Source organism: Populus alba, chromosome 8 (assembly GCF_005239225.2).
Source record: "Populus alba chromosome 8, ASM523922v2, whole genome shotgun sequence".
Taxonomy (NCBI): Eukaryota; Viridiplantae; Streptophyta; class Magnoliopsida; order Malpighiales; family Salicaceae; genus Populus; species Populus alba.
The window spans coordinates 4658561-4686489 of NC_133291.1; the positions used below are offsets into that span (position 1 = coordinate 4658561).

The window sequence follows — 27929 nt, forward strand, 5'->3', positions numbered from 1 at the left end:
GTCAAATAATCTTCCTATCCTAGCTAGACCTCCATCTTTAACTCCCAGAAAAGAGAAAGTCGGTTATTCAGTTAGGGAAAATTGGGCTTTATTCATTAGTAGTTGCATGTCAGTGGGTGAAATAGGGATTTTCATATTCATGTAATTTTATGTGGTAGTCCTTTTATTTATTTATTTATTTTGATCTACTACAGAGCACAAGAAAAAGGAAAGGCACATCAGACCAGTTTAGAAATTTAAAAACAATTTACGATCACTACATCTTTCAAAGCACATTAGTGTTGCAAGGAAAAAAATTTATCGTAAATCATTTTAATCATGTTTATTGACACTATACAACACCAGCCAGACATGAGCAGTGCTATTTGCGATTCCTCGAGGAATAATACCGAATTACTGATACAAATGGAAAAGCAAATCGAAGCAACAAAATTTACTGACCTCCAACATCTAGTAGCATATATGGAGAATCCTCCAGCTCCTGGCAGGTTCCATCAGCAGCACAGACTTGGATTACTGAATTTGAGACTGCCGACATGACAGGGAATTGAAAGGCCAGACATGTAAAATCCTTGAACATGTGCCGTCCCAAGATACTCTCTAGTGTCTACTAGTTTTCCAGTTGCATTTCCATCAACTTGTTTATTGTACTTTGGGAACAGAAAAATCATTTCCATCTTTCAGCTTCCAGGTGATTTTCAAACTGACAGCTTTCAATCCCTGAGAAATCAAGTTATACTTAACATATTGACTCTCGGTTAGCCATGCAGTTTATAGAGGAAAAAATAAGTTCTCTGAAAGTTTTTTAAATGTGAAGTGACCAAGCACTGCAAAATACTCTGCAGGACTGGGATGTAGAGCTGTATCTTGGTTATCTACGCCAAATTCTGATTGCGATTCAGTATGTGTAGACTTTGTCCTGTAGCACGCAGCATGGATTTCTGTTAATACGTGCCCATCCATGGCGACCCCATGTATGATCCATTCTGAAGCCATTTTTCTAACTTGATGTGGCATAATCACTCCACTGAATTTGTGAAACAATCCGTGCATTTCTGATGGTGCAAACAAGTGCTCTTATTCTCTCATTCATTACAGCTGCGAGTCCCCCCTTTGATTTCACGTGCATTAATTGAGGTGGCCACAGCTGAACCAGATGGAAGTGCATGAAAAACATGTAATTATTTTATCAGTTTTAATTTCTGTTTGCATAATGTGTCCCAAATTTCAGTCTTCAAAAAACAGGGAACTCTGTTTATCTAGAGAAACAGGAGCATATACACACACCACCTTGTTCAATATATTTCTAATCTATGCTTATATTATTCTTAATAACTGTACATTCACAGTATTTCTTTTTCAAATTATTATTTTACCTCTAGCATAACGTGTCCCAAACATGTATTACATGTTTGCCCATCATAAGGTTCAAAATGAAGTATTGAATGAACTTGTTATGTAAGTTTTGATTAAGATTAAACTTGGAGATCTTTTAAAGCATCAAGAGGAGATCTTAGTACATTTAATCCATATACAAGACAGGCCCAATCCACCATTATTTGGGTCATTAAGTTATGACAATAAGATTGTTAATTTTATATCAGTTTCAGCCAGTTTGTTATGTGTTGTTTTCATGTGTTTTTATGGATTCTAACTAATTTTAAATTTTCTATTATATATGAGAACATTAATTATTTTCTTTAAATATTAAAATTTATTATTTTTATTTTATTTCTTGAGAAAACACGATAAAGAAGACAAAAAAAAAAATACAAGCTGACTTTGAAAATACATGTGGCAACAAAGTTTCCTTGTTGTGCAAAAAGAATAATTCTACAACTTAATTGTATTTTCTAATGTTGGAATGATACCAAGAAGTGACAAAGATGAGCATTAAAGAGAGAATATTTTTTCTTCTAAAAGAAGGATAAATACAAGGTTGAAATCAGAATTATATTCTAACTTAGAAACCAAAGAGATAGCAACTTCTCCTTTAATTCCTAGAATTATTGGGTAGCATTATAGACTATAAATAAGTTTTGTATCAGACCTACAATGTTTTCTTTCTTCTTCTCTTCTCACAAGAAATAAAGATTTAGGACTTATGAGTTTTATTTTTATTTTTTTAGCTACAATTCAACTTAATTAATATTTTATTTTCAGTTAGGATCCAAAACTTTTTTAATTAAGGTTTGAGCTTACTAGTAAAGGTTTTGGGTCAGTTTTTTAAGTGGACCAATTCATCTCACAATGGTAAATCCATTAGGGTTAATTTCTCAGAACTATTTAAACATATATAAGCTTAAATTTTGGATCTCTGATGAATAACACTTCTGATCTTTTTTGTTTTAATGTGTAAGAAAGATTCTTGTATTTTTTTTGTTCTTGAACAAATTGAATTTAACTTATCGAAAATTAATTGATTCTGTAGTGTCATTCGACTTCATTACAATAGTGCTGGTGTTTTTAAACAAGTTTTCATTGTATCGCATTCTTATTAGATTTATTTTGGTTTTTTTGTGATTAGATCACAATCTTGATTGTGAATTGCGTAACCACATGATCACAAAGGTCGCATCAATTATCATTTCAAATTGAAGGCAGTTGAGTTCATTTCCAGGATGGACATGAAACAGGGGTTTGCCATTTTGTTACGGAATAAGTAAGCATTGTATGGAATACTTTCTGTGTCATCAAACTTGAACCAAATAAGAAAGCTTACAGAGTATGCAAGGTGGAGAGGTAGGTTGTCCAAAAGAAGCTCTCCTTGAAAGAGAACCTTACTGAGAAAGGAGCGTTGCTATCATCTGCAAATATCAGGTCAGAACAGTGACAATCAACAAGCCGAAATCAAAATGAGTGCAATCAAGGAAAGCAGTAGCAATGTCATGTTGTGGGGCTACGTAAGCTAGCAAAAAGCCACCAATCTTGAAACGAGGAAAGATACAAGCATGTTCTGATGTCGTTATCATGATTAAGTCTGTGGAAGACTGAAAGAGCTAGAATAAACCAGAAGCGCATCCATTTGTCAAGGCTCGGGGTGCTACCATCCATAGATATGGTTCAACTTATAATGAAGTAATGATGCTAGGCCCACAGAGCAATAAAAGAAGAACCATTTTTTCTTCAATATTAAGGCACGCCGCAGATTGATTATCTTTGAATAACAAGATCAGGAAGGAAATTGCAAATGTTTATAAAGTAGTTCATGATTATTGTATTTTTGGTGGGCCGGGGGGGGGGGGTATTTGACTAGTGTCCATGATGGTCTGTACTAAATCAACACTATTAATGTCGAGTAAATAAAAGATATCATAAGCACGAAGCTTACTCAACAATGAATTGAATAGCATCTGGAATCGGCTCGTCAATAAACTCAAGACAAGTCTGCCAATTATGATAGATAAGAAAACAAGACATCATACAACGATGCCAGTGATGGCTGCTCAGTTAATTGCAGGTACTGGAATATTTCAGATGGAACACAGAAAACTAAATTTTGCCAAATGTATTGATCAATTATACCTCTCCACCTCCATCACACTCATAGGGTCTGGTTGGCCCTGTAGTGCTTATGAGTAAAGCACCCTTATTAGCTGTTTGTAAGAAAAAAGTCGGGGGAAGACCAGCTTCTCTTATAATCAATTCAAGCTTCTTTACCAAACACTTCTACTCTTAAAAGCTCCATGAAAAACTGCTTAGCTTATACGGACAGCAAGGCCAAACAGGGTAGTGCAAGAGCAAAACCTTATGAAGATAAACAGGACATATCTTCGATAATTAGCTTCAAGGGGAAGCTATATGAGTGACAAGATTGAACTCACTGTTCCCAAATAAAAGCTAGAATCTAGTATTTGTTTGGAAAATGTGCACTTGTGCCATAGGGAAGATGTTTTTTACTGGGTTAGCAGGCTTTGGTAGTTCAAAAGGGGGGCAAGTGTTGCGGAGGTGTGCTTTGTTTGCTATGGTATAGTGTATTTTTCGGGAACGCAATTCCAGAACAAAAATTACCCTTCTTATTGCTTTGGGATACTGTAATGCTTTTAGCTTCCTTTGGTTCTTTACTAAAGGCTTTTCACGTGAGTTTCCTTGGCGGACATGGAGAGAGATGGAAAGCCCTCGTCTAGTTTCTTATTGCTTCGTTTTCCTCCTTTATGAGGGTTCTTGTCCTATCTACCTGCATTCATCTGCCTCTACATAAATTTCTCTATCCATTCTATCAACGAGAGAGAAAGAGAGTGCAAATATTTCATACCCGCTGATTAGTATCGTAGGTTATTTCTTGTGCTAAAAGAGAATATGATAAAAATACTACTCGAATAATGAATTCACTGAAACTGCACTAAATTCCCTTCCATGCAGGTTGAACTCGGAAAGGATAATAAATTGTGAGTTAATAATAGGCTAAAACTAGCTTGAGCTTCGGGTCAAACTGAACTTAACTCTTCAACTTTTAAGTTTTTTTTATTTGAGTAACTCAAACTATTTTTTATCAAAAAAATAGGTCTTTCTGTTCATTTTGCTTGCAGATCATGGTTTTGAAACATAACATGGTTCGTGAAAACATGTGATTTGAAAACAAAAAATTAACGCAGGGATGAAAACCTGAATAAAAAGGCCTGTTTTTTACAAAAAAAAAAATAGTTCATTTTACTCAAATAAAAAAATAAAAAAAAATCTCAGCGGCTAAGTTTAGTTTGATCAAAGTTCAGTGTAATTTCAGATAATTTAGTCTTAATAACAACGTCAGGGTCATAGTGTTTTGTGAGAATAAACACTCTTCATTGAATGTTGAGCATTTGATATTGTTAGTAAAATGCATGAGAGCAGAGAACAAGTGTGACCATATCTGTCATGGAATTGGAGACAGTTGGAAGTGTCTCCAAAACACCATCCATTTCATAAAAAATTAAATCAAATGGTGCGGGGGGGGGGGGGGGGACTGACAGTTCCAAGAAACATATTGAAAAACAAAACATGTCAAACCATCAAGCCATACTAAAAGAAATTAATAACAGCTCTTTTGGTGCACACCTGAAAGCCTTGGCAAGACATGTTGTTCCAAGGAGCATCTGTTAGCTGGTTGCCCTCGACAGAAACACGATAGCCTTGACCCTGAACAATATCAAGTTAGTCAGTGCTTGGAAGTATGCTTGACGTTTAAACTTGTGAAGATCATGAACAACATTCAGACAATGATCAGTCACAACAAGTAGTGGAATCACATGGTTACTCAAGGACAAAGTAGAAACTGCATCAAGAGAAAAGGAATCCTATCACTAGCTCTCACTTACAGAGATAAAACACAACAGCTGAATGCAAGAAAGCTATGTATCACCAATGATCTATAGAAATGCAACTAAATCATTTCAAGAATTATCCATTCCACCTTTCACGAAAATCAGTGTAAAGAGTAGGATGCAGTTGCATCCTGATCAAAATTTGAGTGAAATGGTAGTAACTTAGGATAATTGTTCACTCTTCCCCGTGATTCAGCAACAAGTTCCCACCAACTCCAAACACCAAATTACATCACAATTGAACTAATGAAAAAAAAATTGTGTTGAGATTGTTCACTCTTCCCCGTGATTCACGCCCTTGCATAAAAATTGACTTTCAAGAAGAAAGTAACAAGGAATAAAGAGTGCCATTTAATGAATCTAGGCAATCTGGAAAAACTTTTAGTTCATAGCAAACAGCAGATGATATCAGTTTCAATAGAAAAGAACAAATTTTACACAAATCAGGGGAACAAGATCATGAATTCTAAGAAAAAAGCGTGCACATATAATTTAATATAAAATTTCTCCGAAAAGAGTAACCATATCAAAAGGTAGGGATACAAAATGATATTTTTTGACCTTATTGAGTTCATTCATGCAACTAGAGAGGAGAAAGGCATTAAGAGAATCTTAAGTTCCAATATTCAAAACAGCCAGCATCAGAAAGCATTGCACAAAGTGCATCATATTCTTTCGTGATCCAGAAAACAATAGAAAAATTACGGAACATCTAAACTTCTCTCATGAAAAATTGATGCTGATTTGTGTCAGGTATTAGGAAACACTGCTCATAATCTAGACAGGTTTTGCAGGAGACCTAGAAGGCTAAGGAAGCACCAGAAGTTGTAGCAGTATAGCATACAGCCATATCAGAGACAAAACATTGTTAATTCATGAAATTTTGCAAAAGGAGACACCAGGATTATCAATTTCGAGCAGTCTGAAAATCAGGCGGTTGCTTTGTCTCATATAAACATCCAGGAGCAAATATGGCAGCTGACACATTAGCCTTCTTTAGTACGTCAACTGCGACATTTGTCTGATATCACAGTTACCATACTTCATTAAGAAGTAGCCATAGTACACCATGTAAGTTTAAACATGTAAATTTAAAAAATATTAATAAACTATATCCACAACTTAGAGTACAGAAATGACAAAGTTAACAACTAAATGCCATCCTTTATGTACAAATGATCTCGCAACATGCCTAGTAAGAAAAGGGAGTTTATATTTTATGATTTCAACATTCCTTCACCACTCCTTTGTTTTTGGCACAAAAGGATATGACCATTATGGATGAAAAGAAAGGAAGATTCAACAGGGAAAACTCCTCTAAATCACCATCCACTATATGTATTGCCATAGATCATATTAATTCACCCATGAGAGCTATGATATGATTTCCTGAAAGAAACGAGTGCCAACTCCTATCAAATGTACAGCATATATGGCTCAACTCAGCCTAAATATAAGAGTCATATGTGACCAGAACTGGTACCATTCCTAGCAGGAAGCATCAAGAAAGCTACAAGTCCACAATATCATTTTTGATACAAGGACAGATATCCAATTGTTTCAATTGGAAGGAGGTGTGACCTAACTGATTGATCTTGTAATTCCCCCGACCTAGGTGAATACGATCTACAATTGTGTTACGACATTGATCCTCCCTATAGGCCCAGAATCATTCCATCCTCACGAGGCCACCTTCAAGGATTTATCCAGGTAATTTTCTGGTGCATGATGAGGAGAGCCTGTGCGAGGAGGGATCATTTGGATGCTTAACAAACTCCTGGCACTTTAAAGGAACCAGGTTCTGCTGGAAAACTTTGTTCAAGGTCTCATGCAAGCTTAGTTTCGAGTTTTCACCATTTTCACTTGCTAGTAGCTACACTACCAAGAACCGACTATTTGCCTACTAGCCAGAATTAGGACCAGGACATCATGTGCAACAAGAAGAACAAACTCCTTGAGAACTGAACTTGTCTAATTCATTTTTGTATATACAAAAAAGGCTTGTTCATGTCTTAAAGGCTGTCTTAAAGGCTGAATCTCCAGTATTTGCTCCAAAAAACTTGTTTTTGTCAAATATGATTTATATTAAACATTCTTATTCTCATTAACAAGTGCATGTACAATGCATTATGCCCTTTCTTTTAATTAATCGATTTACCAACAATGCAGCAATCTAAGATCAAAGTAAAGAGCATCCTGGCCCTGCCAAGTTTTAAGTAAGGAAATCCTCTAAAAATCCCAGAAATAGAACATAATAAAGTGGTCAAGAAAAATGTTCTCCCTACAATAGTTGGTTAAAAACAAAAGTTCCTAAGAAGATTCTAGAGTTCCACTCCCTATAACCCGGACAAACAAACCCACTAAATGAATCAATAACGAAGCTTCCACCCCATTTAAAGAATAGAAGATAGTCATGATCCCTTAAATGAAGTAAATCAGATTTTAACATTTTTCTTTGCTTTAAAAAAATAGTGAGATCATCACCACCTTTTAAACTAGATGTTAGTTCCAGAAACTGAACCAGAACATTCACAAGCAAAGTATATGGGTGGATATCATGCTTGTTAACTAATGGCATATTCATTGCATTTGGACAAAAAGAAAATGCATGTGTGAAACAAAATAACTTTGTGGAATATCTTCGACACGCTGGAAAAGAAAAAAAAAAGAATACCTTCCATGTGTAGTTTACAAATAAGCCATCACATATGTCAAAGAAACGTTTATTATTTTCATTCAGTTGATCTTACCACCAAATATATCCAGTGGTTATGACACTGTCATACCTGCATAATTTGTAACAAGCAATACAAAAGAAAATTCAGGATAGACGGGTAGAATGTGGCACTTTTAATACTCACCATATGACCAAAGATTCAGGCATCAAGGAATGCATTGCATGGGTTAGATGGCTCACGAATTCTTCAAGATTAGGAATTTGCTGCTTGTGCAAACTAACCTCCATATTAATCTGCAATGAGCAATTGCCACCGCAACTGAAAACCCACAGCAAACAAAACAGAAAGAAAAACACATCCAAACTCCTTTCTGCTCTTCCTCCGGAAAAGCATTCTTTGTCGCTTCAAATATTTAACATATTTCTTTGTACCATACACGACAGTATCAAAGATTGAAAGAAAATTGCATATTTCTCTTGCAGTAATTGTCAAAGAAAGAGGCTTTATATTGAGGACTGCACTAATTAATTAGTATTTTCACGCACATCCAGAAAGTGATTGAAATGACATGTTGCAAATGCTTTAACATAGGAAAATTTAATTACATACCAGCCATCCATCAAAGCCCAAATCAACAGCAAGCTCTGCCAATCGCTCAGCGTTCATCGGAGCAGACTTCATTGTTGCAAGCAATTTATTGCGAACAAGTCTTCCTTCATCCCATTTCTGTTATGAAAGTCCCGAACACCTTCCATCAACAGGCACAGGGAATAACATCGAATGCATCAATACCTCCAGCCAGTCACTTGTAACAATGCATCAAGTGGGAATAATATAGGTCACCAAAAAAAAAAAAAAAACACAAGGAAACCACTACCATAATGCCTGGACTGCCACAGAAAACAAGTGGTTTCTTTTTCAATTTCAACCGAATTCTTTTTCCATGAAAGTAAAAATTGAATCTCGGATACACCAAATTCTGATCTCTGTGAGTTAAATGCAAAAATCTTCTACAAACAAGCTCTGAACTTGCCACTCAAAGCAAAAAAGTCTAAATTTTTCCGGCAAAGTTATCAATAATGTACACTACCATTGAACCAGCCATTTTTTAAAATCAACTAAATATGTTATTTAGAAGATTTGAACTATTGATAACCAATGCAAAAGCCTACCATATGTGACATTATTGCACCAAATCTTTCTTCATTTTCAAACATCAATACAAACTGAAAAGGAAAAGACTTTGGTAAACTACAAAAGAACCAGAACTCACAACTTCACTACCAAATCAGCTTCCTGCCCATTCAAAAGAATCCAAAAAGAAAAAATCTGCTCACTCGTAAACTCCAAAATGGCCATAATTTATACTCAGAGGCCTTCGACTCTGCAACTAGCTAGCTCTGTCGCCTGCCCCGCCAACGCAAACCAGCCTCCTGGGCAATTCCAAAAAAAAATCTAAAGTACCTTGACACCACGTCTGTGAGCAGTATTGGTCCAGCAAGGAGGAGACAAGGTAACCAAACTATGAGAGAAGTAGACGAAAACATCAATCAAATACCAATGCCGAGTAGCATAAGCATCAGGATCAGTCCCTCCTTGAACCCACATGTCATTCACAGAACCTCCTTGCATATCATGGCGAACAAGAAGCCTAGGCTTATTTGGTTAAGACTTGGGTTTTAAAGGAACATAAGATTTGTTAAATAGGCAGTGAAAAGATTCAAACTAAGAACGAGTTTCAAGCTCTTCAAAGGTTTTGATTGGGTATGAGATTGGAATGGAGGAGTGTGATCAATGGTGGAGGATTCTTGATCTTGCGGGGGGTCCTTGGATTTCATATTTTTTAGTAATAGAGAAAGGAAATTGCAGAGTGACTAGGGTTTGGCGGTTGATGCAGGCACGAAGGAGAGAGATAAGCACTTACTCATCTGCCTGTTTGTTTTGAGAGACAGACAGTAGGAAGTAATCTCTTTATATAGTTTTAGTTTATGTTTTGGAGTATTTTTTCATCATCATTATGGTGTGTTATGGTCATTGGTATGGTTTCGGAGGGAATCTAAAAGGAGTGAAAATCTATTTTCTACTTACAAGCAAATGCTTTTGTTAATTGTTACTACCAGCAAACTTCATGTATCGCAAGTAGTGATGGGCTTTTACGATTCTGGAGAAAGAATTATGAGAAAGGTTATGCTCTGGTAACGCATAGGCATGTTCTTTTACGAGTACCCCTTTCTGGTCGAGCAATACTCCCCGGTATTTCGTTTTCCAAGTTGTTACTTCGAAAAGGAGATAAATTTTGACGTACTCTGAAGAAAAAAAAAAAGTAGAAGCTATTGTTAGGACTAAGATTGATGTCACAACACAATGTTTGGCAACTATCTATGTTCACAGAGCAGCCAATTTCATTAAATAGAGAGAAAACTACAATCTACAGTAAACCAGGGGAGAAATGAGGAGGAGGAACATCAACTCAACTCTCATTTTATATAGTTGCCTCACATTTCTTTCTATCTCTCTGCCTTGCTTGCTGCTTCAAGCTACTTCTGCCGGCTCTATCTTGCTCTTACTGGTGGCCAGTATCTATAGCTGAAAATGGGGGAGCACACATTTCATTTTCAACCATGATTTCTCCCAACAAACTATCAGAAAATCTTCCCCTAATTTTCAGTCATGAAATCCCCCAGCCTAATTAGTAGCACTGAATTCTTCCCTTCCTTTCCAACTTGATGTGTCTTTATTGTCTCCAAACTCAACAGAAAGATCTCAACAGGAACGTAACATCCGTTAAAAGGGTAGTGAAAGCACTTGAAGTTATTTACTTGGGAGGAGGAGGGTCCACGGTAGAGGACTGGTGTTCATTTGATCCAGACATGGTTAGGACTTAGGAGGAGGAGATTGCAAGAAGAGATTCGGGATTTGGCAGTTTTTACATGTATTGAATCCAAGGATTGACAATGGTGATTGTAATATAAGATTTTGGCAGGAAGTTCTTCCATTAACTTGATCAGAGAATCAAGTGTAATCAGACTAACTTGATTCTCCGATAGAAAGTCTTGTGTAGTATTACTTTGTTTTGCCGTTGGTGCGGATGTTTGGTGGGACTGTTTTGAAAGACTTGAAAGCACGTGTGGACATGTGCTTCACGTTCATTGTTACACAACAAATACGGCAAAATAAGGAAACAGACTTGAGGATGTCCATGCTCCATACTTCTTTAAAGGATAGTTTATAGGTAAATGGTTGCTGCTAAAAATATTTGACATAACCAATGCTGATACTGTATATATCAGAGGCAAGGATCCGGAGGAAGAAATGATGCATTTTATTATTATTATTATTTTACAGGGGTCCTTGCAGAAAATAAAGATTTGGTGATTTTCTCTAGGTCTTACCATGTATTCGCATTTCTCTCTCGTTATAGGTAAATTAACATGTTCCATTGGATTCTATCATAGAAATACCAGAGATGGTAAATTAACATGTTCGCATTTCTGTCTCGTAATAGGGTTGTATTTGATTGGATTATCATTGAATGCATGCTTGTATTCAAGTTATTGATTGGTGTTTTGAGTGTCGCTAGTCCTTGTGTTTTATCGTTAGTAGTCAATATCTGTGGTTTCTGGGTTTTTCTGCGGGAAGGGTTGAAGACGGCTTCAGATAGTACAAAGACTAGCATACAATTGAAGGAGATTGCTCCAAATTTAGTCTACCATGCTTCTTTTTTATGCACGCCTGCTCTTGTGACCTGAAAGTTTATGTCATCACATGGTTAGGAACCACGAGTTGGGATCTGCTCAGATGGAGAGCGAAACTTGAGTTGTTTTTAATAATATTTTCGGTTGCATACGGTTCAAGCAAGTGCATCTCTCGTATTTTGGCCTTTTACCACTGATGTATTTCCAATTTGAATTCGTACTAATATCAACATCAAAAGCGTACACTGACAACCACTAACATCAACATACAGGTAAGGAGAGAACAAAAAAAATGGCAACAGAAGCAACCACTTGAATCACTCATGCAAACCCAAAAACTAGGAGGGAATCGGGGGTCTCTATATCGGATGTGAAGTTTCTCTGCATCAAAACTTTGCAACATTTGCTGAATTTTAGTCTCCGAGGCACGCTTCAGATGTCTTTGCCAGTGGGTAAGAAGAGTTTTAAGTTGGTTCCTCAACTTTAAAGCCCATATTCAGGTCGCAGGAGACAATCCATTCATGTAAATTCACAGGATAGATATCTGCAAATCATGCACTTCAAAGTAGTTCATCGGTTCCTGTCAACTTTTCAAATTCACTTTCATCAATTGTCCCCTTCTTCAGTTTTTTCAATAATCGATATTCCCGAGCCAACTCTTCTTCATCCTCAACTGTCTGGGCAGCTCGTCTCTGCTTAGCAGTTTTCTTTCTCATGACAGTAGCTGCAGCACTGGGGGTCTTGATTACCTTTTGGGGTTTTGATTCTTGCAGCCGTGCTTCTTTCTTGGCTTCCAAATTTTTCCGTCTTTGTTTCTGACGAGATTTATCCCTAATCACAATTACTGGCTATTAGCACTCAGTTGCTATAAGAAAACAAGAGGATGAAGTTTATGACACCATGTCCATGTGGACACTGGACGAGATATGCATGGGATAAGGAGTTCGAGCCTTAAAGATTCGTGTAAATACAGGTAAAGCTCAAGTGAGGGGACAAAACAATTTTTGAAGCTGTAGAACTATGACAGAATAATATGATCAAATAATAAATCAGACTAAGGATGAGAACGTTCAACAATTTCGGGCCTAATATGTCTAGTCATGAGTACTCATACACTGGTATTGTAATTGCTGCTACATAACAAACAGTCCCTTCTTCACAATTAACGTGGTAAGCAAGGCATAGTGAAGAACTCTTACTTGTACTTGATCTCCTCTAAATTGAGGTCGTCAACTGGAGTGAAATCCTTGGTTGAAAGTGAGTGGTGCTTTACCTCTGGCATTGATGGGAGCTGTAATAAGCCATATCCCATGCCCAACTTCCCAACTTCAAGTTCTTTCCACCTGTAAAATACAAATATAAGGCGAACCCAGTTACAGTCCAACAGAAGTAAAGGTTCTAGGATGGGAAACCTAAAGGTGGTCTTATCCAGTTAGGGGTTATGTTTTTTTGTGGGTTGGGGGGCAGTAGGTTAGGAACAGGATGAAGCATGATTATTAACCTGAAAATGTAAGAGCAGTGGTGTTCTTTATATGCACGAATGTACGAAACAAATGCTCTCAGTCCTTTCTCCATGACATCACGGTCCTTTTTAGCAGCAGATCGTATCTGAAAAAGGTAACGACCAGAAATATTGGATCAATGACCAAAAATAGAAGGGCATAGCAGAAAAGAAAACTATGAAATATGATGCTAGATACAGTATCTAGAAAGCAAGCCAGTGGTTAGAACATAACAATAATAGCAGTGAAGATGTTAACTTTTGAAACATGTGGGCAAAAAATCATATATCAACATGTGACACAACTAGCAGAATTGAGTACCATAATTAATCACAAATTATTTCAGTGTGTAGTGCTGGCAATCAAATCCAAATAAGCTTGACAATGATACATGCACCATAAGAGAAAATGGTCATTCAGGATTGACCATAGTGCTTCATGGCATCAAGGTTAGTTATGCTAATAGCATTGTGAACCTAATCAGGATTTTTTGCTCTATCATCATCTTCTAAGTTACTGCTTGGAAAAAATTGAGGTCACCTGAGGAACAACATCTGGTGCATCATCTACACATTTCCTTTCCAGAAGAGGAACCCTTCTTATGCGCAGGAATTCCACATAAGCTTCCTCCTGCAAGAAGTGACTACATTGATCACTTTTGTTGCAAGTGGAAGCAATAGATAGAAAATAACATGAACAAAAAGAATTCAGAATAACATATTTAAGAGCTAATAATAATTGCTTCAATGCAGAAGTGATAAGCTACACCTTTGGCAACAGAAAAACAATGGAACTTCCTTGTCTACCCAACCGAGCAGTTCGACCAACTCTATGAACAAAGACATTTGGGTCTTGAGGGGGGTCGTACTGCAAGATTAAATGAAAAAAATATTTCACCTATCAATTAACCATATAAATTATAAATTAAAAGTAACATTCTCTTCATAAAGTTACAATGCTGCAGAGTGTGGATAGTTACTGCACTACCTGCACAATACAGTCCACACCGGGAATGTCAAGTCCACGTGCAGCAACATCAGTGCACAGAAGGATGCCACTTGTGAGAGATGTAAATGAAGTCAATGCTTTCTCTCTTGCTGTCTGTCAGGCATAAAAAAAGGAAAAAGAAAAAAAATATGAAAATGTCGGAACACATGGCGATCTGCTGGAGATTTCTTCACCAACAACCTCTGCTCATCTTTGAGTTTTTACCTGCTTCATCTTCCCATGAAGAGATATCAGAGAGAAACCGTTCAATACTGTGAGACGTGGAAGAACAACCCCCCAGTAATCGACACAAGCACATGTCATGAAGTATCTGCAGATTATGGAAATCATTTTTCGTAACGAATGATATCTCATCAGACCTTAATAATGTAGATTGCTTTGCCATCCTTTTACAATATAGAACACAACTTACATGATAATTTTTTTAGATTTGTTCTTAACAAGGAGATCAACAAGCTGAGACGGTTTCTTATCTGCTTCACATTCCAGATACTGCAGAAAGAAAAGATAAGTTGACATATTGACTCCACTAAAGACAATTATTGACCAAGAACTATTCTCCATTAATATGTAAGGGATAACCCAGGTTGAATGACAAATTAATGCCATGTAGAATTAGCATAACGCAACATACAATATACCTCAAGTAGAAGGCCTGATGGTGTTTTGGAAGGTGCTAATTGTTGACCAGACACTGAGTTATTTAATGATCTTGTTTCAGCTCGAACTTCAACTTTCACAGGATTCCTCAGTCCAGCTTTGGATAGCTCTTCAACAGCCTCGGTTTGAGTAGCTGAGAAAAGGCCAGTTCTACGAAGCTTGGGTAAGCGAGATATAATGGAGTTTAGCTGCTTCTGGAATCCCATATCCAATAGCCTATCAGCCTCATCTAAAATCAAAACCTGTTCAACCAATGGACAAATTTACCAATAATCTTCATGATTGCTTTTATTGTGCACCCCTTCACAATCTCCATAATCAGTAATTCAGAACATGGTTATCTCAATAAACTTCTTAAAAAGGCATGCAACATTTTATCAGATGTCCCTAATTCAGTGGTCATGTTTTCTTTGTAAAGAAATAATCAAGGTAAATGCTTTGCATTCCTAGAGAATGATAACACATGAAACATAACAGGCACGAGGGTATAAGAAGCCCCAACCTCATCAAGTGGTTAAAAATCACTACCTCGAGGTTTCTAAAGTCCAAGACATCCACACGATCCATTATATCATACAGCCTCCCAGGTGTTCCTATCAATAAATTAGCCCCTTCCTCCTCTATCATCTTCACATCAGCTTTTACATCCATGCCTCCAACAAGTAGCATGGACTTAAAATTTGATAAGGTTGCAATAAAAGGTTGTGCAACATTATATATTTGCGACGATAACTCCCTTGTAGGAGAAATAATTATTCCCATCACCTGTTAACCACGTAAAGCACTGAGATTATCAGCTTAATTATTAAGCTACAGAACCAAAATTAAAAACAAATGCAAGGAAGCAACTATGATACAAACTCCCAAAAGTCACTGTAGTTAAAATTTTCCACCTTCAATATCAAAACAGCTAACAGCATTAAAATTCTCTTCTCATTTTTCAAATTATCTCAGCAACTAAGCAGGGCTGAGAAAATCAAAGAAAAGGTGAACAGCTTATTTTTCAACAATTCAAATGCTGATTCAACCAAATTACAAATAGTCACACAACTAAAACAGACCAAAACTAAACCAGTCTATTAAATTAAGCAACTTGAACATTGAACCTAAACTGGACCCGAGAATCACCAATTTTCAATCCAAACAACAAAAGACACTAACTTTCCTTCGCTCGCTCCCAGTTTTCAGCAGTCGAACAGAACGCATAAAAAATAGAGAAGAAAGCAATCACCTGGTGAGGTTTGGGAGAAGAGGATCGGCGAAGAATTTCGACGAGAGGTACAACAAAAGCTAGAGTTTTTCCGGATCCAGTGGCGGCGTCGACTGCTACGTCTTTGTAGCTGCATAGTAAAGGAATAGTAGCGGCTTGAACCGGTGTGCAGTAGTCGAACCCAGAATTGGTTAAGGCTTCGAGAACTGGCTCGGATATTGAAGGCTTTAAATCGGAGAAGCGGGTGTTCGTTAATGCTCTGTTTGGGTTCGATGATTCGGTGGTGTCCATTGTAGGGTTTCAGGTACCGCCGCTTCCTTGATTCCCTTCAAAATCTATGTTGCAGCTTTTGTTGCTCGTGTGTCTGAAATTAACAGAAACGTTATTTTAGGATAGTTGAATGGAGAAGTATATAATTCTCCAAAAAGAACACTTACGTTGCTTACGCTTTCTTATTCTTTTGCAGCACTTAGGTTAGGTCCATGACACCAGAGAAACGAAAGCCTGGCCCAGTCTTTTGTACGGGCTTGTTAAGCGTTGCTTGCGAGCACGGATGCTACATTAAAAATTATAAAATAAAAAAAAGGAGGCAGCAAATTACTCTAGCCTTGGATTCACTGCGTTGTGCATTGGATGACTATTTTACCATTGTCAGGTAAAATTAACTAATTTGTTATCAGGGACAGTATTATCTTTTTCTCATTAATTACTAGTAATTATTGAATTGATTTGGATATATCATTTTTCTTGTATATTTTAGTACAGTAGAATTGTTCTTAAAAGTTAAAAGTATTAAACATATATAGGAATTCTTTGTTTTTTCAAGCACTGTTAAATTATTGAATTACCTTTAAAATAACAAGAAATTATTAGGCTGAAGACCAGGGATTTTTTGCATTCTCAACTTTGTTTTTTTTATTATTATTATAATCAAGTAGATTAATAACTAATTTTGTGTTTTAATAGATATTAAATATTATTTAAAATAAAAGATAGTTAATATGTGCAACACATACACTATTGTGTAAAAGCAACGAGTGTCATCGAGTAGCTTGCACAACATCGCCCGGTGCCCGAACGATGGCTTTCTGGATGGCATTCCATTTGTCTTGGCAACACCTCTATTCTCAAGCGCGTGAGTGTGGCTAAAAAACTTCTGGTTTAGTGTTGACGGCCTTTACTATTTTCCTTTCTTTTCTTTTCCCCTCAATTTTGGTGTCTAACCCTTCATTTTTTCATAACAACCTTTCAAATTGTTTTTCATCTATGTTTGGTATATGTTCTTCTAACTACTATTTATTTTTACTTGAAAAAAATTATAAAATTGAATTTTTTTATTTCATTCTCCTTTGATTTTTTAAATCTAACAAGTTTGATTTCTGCTTTTTTAATTGCTATTTATTATATTCAATAATTTTTTTTTATGATTTCATCATCCTTCAGTTTTTCTCTCATCTTATTTGATTGTCATTTTTTTAATTGTTATTTTTTTATTTTGAAATATTCTTTATTTTTTGTTTCAGCCTCATTCTTTAATATTAAATTGGTTAATAATTGAGTTTTTCAATTAAATTCATGTCTATGATTTAAAGGATTGTTGCTTTGCTTGTTTTTTTTTTCTTTTTGTATGTTCAAGATTATTTTTTTTCATCATCAGCATCTAGTTAATTGGAGATTGGAATCCATTAATGTTTGTTATTTGCTTTCCATTGGATTTTTTACTTATTTTTAAGATGATATAAGTTATTTCACCTATTAACATCATGTTGTTTAATAATTAAGTTTTATAGTTTTATTTAACTTACTTTCATCAAGGTTATCTCGATATTACAATCAAATTGCAAATTTATATGCTGACTCAAGAAAGCTTGGATCATAATATTTTATTTTTATCTTGTTGGATTGTATTTTTTTTCTTCAATCCTTTCCTTTAATATTTTATCTGTTGAAACTTGAGATTACAAACACACACACTCACACTCTACGGAGTTATCATGTTCACATTTATTTTTTGTTTCATTATTAGATAAGATCCCTCGACATTTGATTTTTAATTTTTTTTTTAATTCGACATTCAATTGACCGAGAAATGATCATTGTGCTTTCTTTCTTGTTTTTATCTTTACAAGTTATTCCAACATGTTGCTCATAATCACAAGGCTAGCATGTCAAACTTGTTTGACACAAGTTTTTTTTTTGTTTTTTTTCTTCTAGTATTGTCTTTCAACATTAGATTATTTAATAATTGAACTTTATGATGTTATTTAATTCGCTTTTAATAGAGTTGATCTGATATCACGATCAAATTATGTATTTGGTGTGTTGATCCCAATAGGCTCGAGTCAAGATTTTTTTACCTTTTTTTGTTAGTATTTTTTTTCAGTTTATTTATTATTGTTGTATTTTCTTGACCTGTCCTTGCATATCAACCGAGCTTATTAAACCCAACTGAGTCAATGCCCCTAATTTAGTCTTTTTTTTAATATAGAAATGCTCGCATCATCCTAGCATGTTTTTTTTTACATTGAAAAAAAAAATAGGTCGGTCTATGATGCTTGAGCGGTCTATCAAGTTAAGAGCTAAGATTTAAGGGGTGTTCAAGATTGAGTTTCAACTTATTTTTCATAAAAATTTAATTTTGTTTTTGCTTCAAATGATTTTTTTAGTGTTTTTTTATTGTTTTTATATGTCGATGTCAAAATAAATTTTTTAAAAATAATATTATTTTAATATATTTTCGAGCAAAAAATACTTTAAAAAATAAAAAGTCACAACATTTTCAAATACCCCAGAGTTGAAAAAGAAAAATGAAAAAAAAAAAACAAGGGATTGGATGGAATGTAATTATCAAAACCAGTAGCACTGTAATTCTTTAAAGTTAGTTTAAAGTTAGTGACAATCCAATATACACGGAATTTCTGGATTGTTAATTTTGATTTCACTGTTTAAGATTTCATCTCATCCAATCAATAAATAATTAAAATTATTAGTATTTTAACTCTAAAGAGTGTAGCTCAACTAGTCAAATCATAGGTTTATTATCTAAAGGTCATTAGTTCGAGTCTTATAAGTTTCAGGGTCATTAAAGGTTTACATAGTCGTTAACTTTAAGGCCTATGAGACTAGTCAAGGTGCGTGCAAGCTAACTCGGACACATACTTTAATCTAAAAAAAATTATTAGTATTTTTTTATAGAAAAAACCAAAACCATTAATTTCAAAATTAATGCATTCAAGGCCCTTGACTAGTATGGGTGCTTCACTTTACATGTATATAAGATATTCCTGAACATGATTCCACATATTAAAATTATACTTCCTTTTCCAATTAGATTTTAAGGAGGTTATTGTATCCAAATAAATGAATTCAGAAAAGTTATTACTGATGACCTCTTCTTGAAATGAAAGGAGAAAATTTTACGACCAGTCGTTCCAGTTAGTTTTCCAAAAGAATAATTACCCAAGCTCGAGGTGAGCTGAAATCAATTTCGAGATAAAAACATACCTGAGCTGAATCGCGAGTTTTAACTTATCATAAACACGAGATAAGTTTCAGCTCCGGGACATAAAAATATAAGGACTGGGCTAGAATTGCTGGCCTTTTTGAGGTCTGGATTACTTTAAATGTGGGCCCACGTTGCCCTCTGTTTCCAACCTGGGCTTTGACCCATTTCCTTGAATTAATTGACAACAACAACGACAGAGGCAGATTTTCCATGCTAGCCAGGATCAACTGCGACTTAGGAAACGGGGAAGGATCCTTGCGCGCTTCTATCGCTCTCTTTTTTGGCAATTTCTCTCTGCTCTCCTCTGCCGTACCTCAACAGCATTAAAAAGCAAAGCAGGAAAATAAGAGAGAAATGAAAATAACCGTAAGTTTCTTCAATTCTTTGAGATACTACTTTCTAATCATTGCCATTCTACACCGAGTTGGGTCTCTCGACCCAGTCTCTGCAGTCTGCGAGCTTAGTTTCGTTGTTAGAGACAAGGTTTATAGCTTCAACTTGGTTTCTCCGCTCCCGAATTTCCCTCACGGTGTCCTCAGCGAAGATGGGTATTCATTTTTTCTCTCTCTTTCTTGATCTGGGTTTTTCCTATCTTCATTGAATTTTCTTTTATTGCTTCTGTTTTCACCTTATTGTGCTTGCTTCACTTTGATGGCATTCCCGGTTTACTGTTCAATTAGATTCTGTTGTATTGCTTATTTTTATGTTAAAATACCTCGGTATAATAACAATAATGTAAATTAGGTGAAATAATGATTTTGTTTTCTTTACATTATCACTTCTATACCCTTGGTTTAAAGTGTTGATGGTGTAGTAATGGAAAGTGGCAAGAGTCGAGCATTAGTGGGATTTTTAATTGAGTAGAATTAGGCTAGTAGGAGACAATACTGTGGAGATGCATGTAGGAAACGTGGAAACACGAGAAATGATTGGATAAAAAGTGAAGTTGCAGCCATAAGGAAGTGAAGGTGCCACTTATGTGATGATAAATTGAAAGACAGCCATGTGATATGATTTCATCATGTATTCATATAGACTTTGAATTTGCTGGTACAAGAAGTGATTTTATCCATGGAGAGAATAAGGAGAGAGCAAAGTGGGGCCAATGAATTTTTTATGAGCGTGGAAGGGAGACTTAGTTAAATTGAGCTGTTGTTTAAGGCCAAGAATGAGAATAATAAACTTGGAATGTTTGATTTATATTTAATTTATGTGAAGGGTTTATCAGAAATGAACATAGCAAACATTAAAAATAGATTTGTATACACGTGTGTATGATTTTTCCATATCAAATCCAGCATAGAATCATTGCTGGACCATGTCACATGTATTGCAAGATTCAGGGAATCCTGATTTTATCAAACAGGGATGGATTCTGATGGAGATCTATAACTTCTATTCCTTTTTGGTTGGTGTGACTGATATAGGTTTTATAAGGTAGCAGTGAACGAGACTGTGCTCTGGTTTCAGGTTGGCTCCATCAGGTTACACTTTATTTACTCGTTTTCTAAGTGATCTTTGTTATTTGTGTAAGCAGTATGCTTACCCGTTTATCAGATGCGGTGCAACCTCAAAAACAAACACACACTTTGCTAACTCCACATTAGAACTTCCACAATATCACGTAAAGAATAACCACATCCCAGGATTGTTATTTATGAATCTGACTTGCAAATTATAAAGTTGATACCTTTTAAATTCGGAAACAAGATCTTGCTGATTCAAGTTCAACAATTTATTACCTAATTAGAAAACCCAGCAATATGGTTCCATGCCGCAAACGCTGCATATTCATTAAGGTTCTTTTACGAACCTTTTCTTGCAATAACAATCTTGATTCTGAATTATTTCCACTGTTTGAGAGCTGGTATTTTGTATGGAGTCAAAATCTTGTAGATTGAAATTCAACAATATACTCGATCTGATGAAAAATTGAAACCAATGCTATGGTTAGAGGTGTTGAACTTAACAGGAAGATTTGCTATTAATTTTTTTTTCCAGAAATGATCCCTCCACATGAAATTATAGCTGAATTATTCCAGTTGATTTTCCATTGATTTTTTCTTCTTGGTTTCATGGAGCAGCTCTGTGATGGAATGATTTTTAATCATGATCCCCCTAGATGTGTTGACTGCCTGGTAAATTCCTCTCATCAAGATTATTTATAGTTTTTTTTTTTTATATATATATTTGGGAGCTGGAAGTTCTCGATGATGAGTCGTCAAAGGAATATTGTTAAGGCATTGGCATGAGATGGACTAAGAACCAGCACAAGTCAAACATTCCCATTGTATGCATCTGATTCATCTTCATTTAATTTGGCATATTGTCGTCATATGGAATTGGAGTTGTCACTGCATGGCTATCTTGTCTATCTACCCTTAAGGATAAAATCATTGTCTACAAGATTGGTTTAGAGAACATGTGATATGCTCGCTAGGTAGACCATATAGAGATCTTCCAGTGGATTGTTGAAACATATCATTACAGTCAGGTGGCATTTGTTCATCCGCTGCAGCAGAAGTTTGCTGGCATTTTTCATCAATGAAGAATTGGGTGGAGAACCATCAGATTCCATGTGCTCTCTTTCAATCTTTTATTTTTAGGATGCCTGCTACTATGCTCAATTACATACCCTGTTAGCCAAGAAGCAGATATTCTATTTACCATCAGAGTTACAAAAGGTTTTTTTTATTTGACTGTCTTTTGGTTACTGTAGGACTGCGGGGGGGCATCACATTGTGGCATGGAATGCAGTGCTCTCATGGCAAGGAATATTGAAGGTAAACAATGTTAAAGAGTTTATATATGTTTGATATTTTAGTTGCACCATACTTGCATTTATACCTAAACCCTACTGATGTACTTTAAAGTTTTTCTTTTCAAATATCAGGTTTCCGCAATATCTGAGTCTGTTTTGAAAATAAGCATTAAGCATGATTAACTCAGTTATTAAAAAAATATGGTTTCTTAAATAGTGCAGATCCTTATCTAATGTGTCATTTTTCAGATTAACTGATAAGGCTTTTTAGTGCCATCTTATTTGTAACTAGTTAGTGTAAATTAATATTATACATTCAAATGCACCAGGTCTAAAAGGTGTTAATTCAATTTGGAATGTGAAGAATTTGCATCCCTATGCTACGAAGACAAATAGTATTGTTTCCTCTTGACTTGAATGAGCATCATGTCCTTAACTAAATCATTTCTCACAAGTTACAATATGAGATAGCTATATGTACACAACATGTGCATCATCATTAATGTTGGCAGAGCATTGTATCTGCTTCAACCAAGTAGTAATAATCTTGTTGAACTAGTTTTCACCACTCATTTAGACAAGTCACAGCCTCAAAATTAATTATAATTTCAATCACAGAGGTAATATTGCGATCATTATCCAAAATGTTTCTTTGCCATTTCAATTGAGCTGTCTGAATATTATATTGCCATGTAAAAAATCAGAATGACGAGGAAATGTCTCCCTAGCTCAATTATTTTAGTCTTAGAGACAATCATTCCTGAGACATGTTAAACTAGACCCAGGTTATGATTAGATCCTGACATGTTTGCAGGTTATGATGTATGCACCCCTATTGGAAAAGTCTCTAGCACTATCACTAACATTATTGGTAAGATAATTATCTTTTCCTTTTTCTATACAAAATACAAATGATATATCTATTTAATTCTTTATGCGTGGGTCTCCAATATGGGTTGGTTATGGCAGCGTGGGTGGCTAGCCCTTTATGATCCTGTGGCTTATGAGAGTCCTTCCCCTAATTTCACCTCTACCTTTTTAAATTATTGATTATGCTAATGCTTTGTCCTATACGCATCAATGTTGCAGATAATCAAAATCCCCACAAGGGTGTGATTGTTAAGATGACAAGCAGTGGATCAAAGCATAATTGTTCACTCTCTGTCTCTGTCATCTGTGATTCAAATAGGGTTCATGTGAGGGAGTTTTCCTTGAATCTTTCCCTCCAAACTTTCTTATTCTACTACATTAATTTTACTGGAGCTGTTAATACCTGATCTACACCCTTTGACTTCATTTATCATTCTGTTTCACAGGGGCCACACTCACTGGAGAAACTAGGGACCTGTGATTATGTGAGTTACTGAATAAATCACTTATAACTTAAAGTGTTTGTGGTTTATGATTAGTTAGTGACACATTGTTCTCTGGGAATTGTTAGACGCAACTGATATGTGCTGTGAATGACATGCTTATTATGCATACATACAGACTAGGCCCAGAATTATGAAGCCTTAAAGTGTTACTCTTTATGGTGGTACTTATTTCATTATTTCTCTGAATCCTGTAAATCATACAAGTGAGATTTATAGAGAATCCATCTGCTGGCTCTTGTAAATTACTTCTTTTGCTTGTTTGCTTATCTACTGGATATGGAGCTTTGGGTCACATCATAGTCTGTGTTACTAGCAAAGGTGCCCACTGTCATTTTTCTTCTGTGTAGCCAGCTTTACGTTTTGGACATTGAAAATGTTGGTGGATATGCTTTAATGTGCATTTCAGTATTTCAGGCTTCTAATTTTCTCTTTCTGACAGGCCGCAGTGCTACAGCACCCTTCTGGTTGTGCCACAATCAATGGTCATGTAAAAGGATGGGGCTGGTTTGGTACCTTGATGATCATGTAAGGGTTTCCTTTTCTTCTTCTTTTTCCTCCTATTATGAACGCCATTCATTTGGTGACACTTTGAGTTTTGAAGAAGCTGTTATGCTTATCTGATTCTTTTTTTTTTTTTTTTTTTTTTATAAATTTCAGTGTCTTTTGTCTTTTTGGAGGTTATTTATTGGCGGGTGCAGTTTATCGACATTTCTACCTTGGAGTTCATGGGTTAGATGTATGTTTCATCTCATAGCTGTTATTCTGATTGTCTGAACTGTTTAGATGGCTATTAGCAGCAATATTGTCCAGTTAGTAACTTCATCCCAGTAATGCAACTTATACGGTGTTTTAAATCATCTGACTTTAGGGATCCACATTGTCTGTGCTGTGGGATAAGAGTTCCTCATTGCGGGCTAATACAAGATCTAGTGAGATCTTCTAAGGCTATGATCATTATATGATTTCAATATTGTTAGCCAAATGCTGCTACATTTTTTTAAACAAGCCCGACTTTGCTTTTCAATATAGTGCCTTCTGTTCCCCAGTAGGCCAAAGGATGGTGGCATGATCTAGATGTTATTATATATAAATCTGAGCTGCTAGAACTTGTAAAGCTGACATAAGAAGTAAAATCAAACCTTTCTGGATTCAGACATCAAAAGTTCTATCTCATTCTCCCTTGATTATCCTTTTCTTTTGCCCTCTTTTTGGCTATGATTATGTTAATTGGTCTCTACCTTATGATGCAATTCTTTCTTAGTCTATTAGGATGTAATTCTGGGGGTATTAGTACAATTTCCTAAATGCTTCTGCTGCTTTTCTAGGGTTTCTTGTGTGACTGCAGAAATGTCTTTCTTGTAGCAGTAGGGTTGTCATGCTTGATTTGGGGTGATGGATTGTCTCAATTTTACTTGGTGTCCAAATTTCTTTTCCTCTCTTTCAGCACCAAACAGCTAAGGAATGCATGAGAAGCAAATAGCAAAGCATGTTCATTGTTGTAGGAAAGACATCATTCATGACATGAACCTCCTGCAACCAATCAGTCACACAAGCAGTTGTGAATTTAACTGATTTTGTTTTCCTTCTTTCATCAGATGATTCCAAACTTGGATTTCTGGACCAGGCTACCTCACAGAACACAGGTATTCCTTTTATGTGCTGTGTTTCCTTTGTTAGTGCTGTGGCCTTGCTATCCGCTGACCTTACTATCATGTACCTATCTTGCAAATGTTTTAGCTGATTTTTCCCCATAAAGAATTTGCCCGAGGAGGAACAGAATTCATGCCTAGTTTCAACTAGTTTTCTTGCACAATTAGAGTGGAAAATATCTCTAAAGAAAGAGTTCTCTCAATTGTCCAAGTCTTATGTTTGGTTCTATGGGCATTTCTTTTTAGAATGGATCCCATGGGATGCTTACTAACCCAACTATGAATAGAAGTGGTTAGATGATTTATGGGATTTTGACATATTTTGGTTGTCTTAAGAGATGGTTTCTAACGTTCACCAATGTTTCACTGGAAAAGAACAGAACTGTAAAGTTCCTGAAATTGAAGTCTGGTGTGGTGGTGGTCTACTTTGAAGTGAGCGTATGATAGATGCTGACATAGTTCACAGTATATAATTGCTGCTCAGAAAGATCTAACTGCTAGCTAATTTACCAATTATAGAAATGTTGAATACAGACATCTGAAAACAATATAACAATATTATGTTTTTTTGCTTCTCACTTGCAGAGCTTTTTTGCATCTTTGGTACGGAGATTTAGAGGACCTACTGAAGGTCATCGAAGCTCCTATTCTCCTGTCAACTTTTGAAGATCTGAGACTTGATTTACGATTTTGTGGTGATGAGGCTCCAATTTGCGTATGAACCTCATGTAAGTAAATCCGACCATGCTGATGGTTCCATTTTAGAAAAGCTGACGGTAGTCAAGTCTGAAGTGTATGCTTGAAGCAGGGTTTGAAAATCCTTTTGCACAACCATCCTGTTCACGATTACACCACAATATCCAGGTTTCATATTTCCTCATTTTTTTTCATTGATGATATTCAATAGATTGTAATCTCTTTGACATGACAATATCAAGTATTATCATTCATTTTCTTTTATGTGATGTGTTGAAGTTTCTTTCCTTTCCTTTTTGATATTAGATTATGCATTTTTGTATTGCACCCCCACATTCCACTAACACCTTTAGTGCCCTCATGTGCCTGTTCCTTCATTTCTTTATTCTCTCATTCATAGCATTCAAATGTTTATCACTGTATCTCGAATTCAATTTGGTCTATCCTGCAATTCCCTTTTTTTCTTCAAAGCATTCTAATTTTTTCATAGCCCTGATAAGTAACCTCTCAGCCATTATGAGGTGCTCCAAAATGCTACACCTCAAACTCTGCCTACTCCAAGCGCACATTCCTTCCCACTCCAATCTTAGATCACTCTTGCCGAAGCAAAATTTGCAATGGTATTTTTTTTTCATTTTTTTCCTCTCAAAAACATGATGAATTTTTTCCAGGAAGCAGGTAATTTAAGTGAGTTCTAAAACTTGTTTTCTTCCGAACTTGGGTTTTGCACAAATGGAAGTTTGTGAAAGATAGAACAGGTGTGTAGATAATGCTGTATAAGAACTTGATATGAGTGTTACAGAGTGTGTAATTGAAACATGGGACAGGAGCAGATGGAACCTGCGAGGTGATCTGCCAGATGGAACCTGCAAGCTTGGTTTAGTTTTGCCTAAAGATAGTGGGATGCCTGAAACAATCTACTGCAAGTTATCAAAGTGTCTTGACGAGGCAAAAAGAGGTTGATATAGTCTGAGAATTAATTTATTTACTGGGGAAAGTGGCCTATTTTATAGCTATTAGAAGCACTTTATTTAATGTTTTATTAAGCGATGGAATATAAAGTTTCATTACTTCCATATTTGGCCTAGTAAAGGGTAAAAAGAGGCCGAAAGGAAATGCATAGAGGATTGGAAACCACAGATAGCCGATAGTTGTGCATGAGAAAATCTAGTGATGCCATGGAATTGTTGAGAAAAAAAAACGAGATGATAAAGACATATGAGAAGGCCTTAGCTGCTTCTGACTCGTTATAATCTGAATGCTCGCATTTGAAGTGACGTTCTTGGATATTCTACTTGGCATGATTACTTCCATTTGCATCTGAACTCACTGATACCCAACTATGATTCCGGAAGGTTTCCTGCTTTCCTCCACAGCGGTTTGTATTTTAAGCTATTCAATATGTGTCCCCAATTCAGCAAAGACACAATGCCATTTTTTTCACAAAAAAAAAATGGTGAACGACAGTTCTTTGGTGAACATAAGGAATCTTGCAGAAGGCATTAAAATTGTACCAGATAGAAGTGCAAAAAAACGGAGAGCCATGGATTGATGAAAATATGGTACTCGAGTAGTATGGAAGACTCGAGGGTTTATGTGATATCATCTTGAATCATGGCTCTAAGGTCTCACCCAACTTTAACTCGATGTGTAAACGATGGAGATTTTATTAGGCCCGTGGTTACCATGTGTTGTTCGATCGCTAGATCCTAGTAGTATAAAAATTGGTTAAAGACTATTAGATAGTAGAAGAGCTGTCTGCTGTGACTCGTGTTATTTATGCTTTTTATGAAAACGTAGTTTAACTCATGTTTTTTAAAAATTAAAATTATTTTGTTTAAATTTATTTATTTTTTAATATTTTTAAATTATATATATTTTTGAGTTTT

The 27929-nt window shown here is 35.7% G+C and overlaps 2 protein-coding genes and 1 long non-coding RNA gene across 5 annotated transcripts; 1 reads left to right on the forward strand and 2 right to left on the reverse strand.

Moving 5' to 3' along the window:
- Positions 1–227: 227 nt before the first annotated feature.
- LOC118055913 (uncharacterized) lies at positions 228–11007 on the reverse strand. Its single transcript, XR_012170442.1, has 6 exons — positions 9252–11007; positions 8588–8726; positions 8162–8271; positions 5035–5115; positions 2723–2807; positions 228–1147 (listed from the first exon to the last, which is right to left on the reverse strand). It is a non-coding gene; the product is annotated as an uncharacterized lncRNA (long non-coding RNA).
- Positions 11008–11872: 865 nt separating this feature from the next.
- Positions 11873–16481, reverse strand: LOC118055912 (DEAD-box ATP-dependent RNA helicase 18). Of its 2 annotated transcripts, XM_035067948.2 has the most exons (11): positions 16075–16481; positions 15372–15608; positions 14825–15085; positions 14596–14675; positions 14388–14493; positions 14163–14276; positions 13944–14042; positions 13716–13805; positions 13175–13281; positions 12873–13016; positions 11873–12504 (listed from the first exon to the last, which is right to left on the reverse strand). In XM_035067948.2, exons 1-11 carry the CDS (start codon positions 16342–16344, stop codon positions 12234–12236), a joined length of 1779 nt encoding a protein of 592 aa, XP_034923839.1. In that variant the 5' UTR covers positions 16345–16481; the 3' UTR covers positions 11873–12233. The 2 variants fall into 2 exon arrangements, with proteins under 2 accessions (XP_034923839.1, XP_034923840.1); XM_035067949.2 differs by lacking the exon at positions 15372–15608.
- A 3267-nt stretch (positions 16482–19748) lies between these two features.
- On the forward strand, positions 19749–27477 carry LOC118055911 (uncharacterized). Of its 2 annotated transcripts, XR_004688727.2 has the most exons (12): positions 19749–20106; positions 20986–21028; positions 21643–21696; positions 22278–22341; positions 23134–23190; positions 23409–23515; positions 23636–23674; positions 24135–24220; positions 24353–24431; positions 25291–25338; positions 25930–26208; positions 26868–27477. XR_004688727.2 is itself a non-coding variant. In XM_035067946.2 (11 exons), exons 1-11 carry the CDS (start codon positions 19913–19915, stop codon positions 26008–26010), a joined length of 852 nt encoding a protein of 283 aa, XP_034923837.1. In that variant the 5' UTR covers positions 19749–19912; the 3' UTR covers positions 26011–26304. The 2 variants fall into 2 exon arrangements, 1 of the variants encoding a protein (XP_034923837.1); XM_035067946.2 differs by lacking the exon at positions 26868–27477 and having other exon boundaries at positions 25930–26304.
- The last annotated feature ends 452 nt before the right edge of the window (positions 27478–27929 follow it).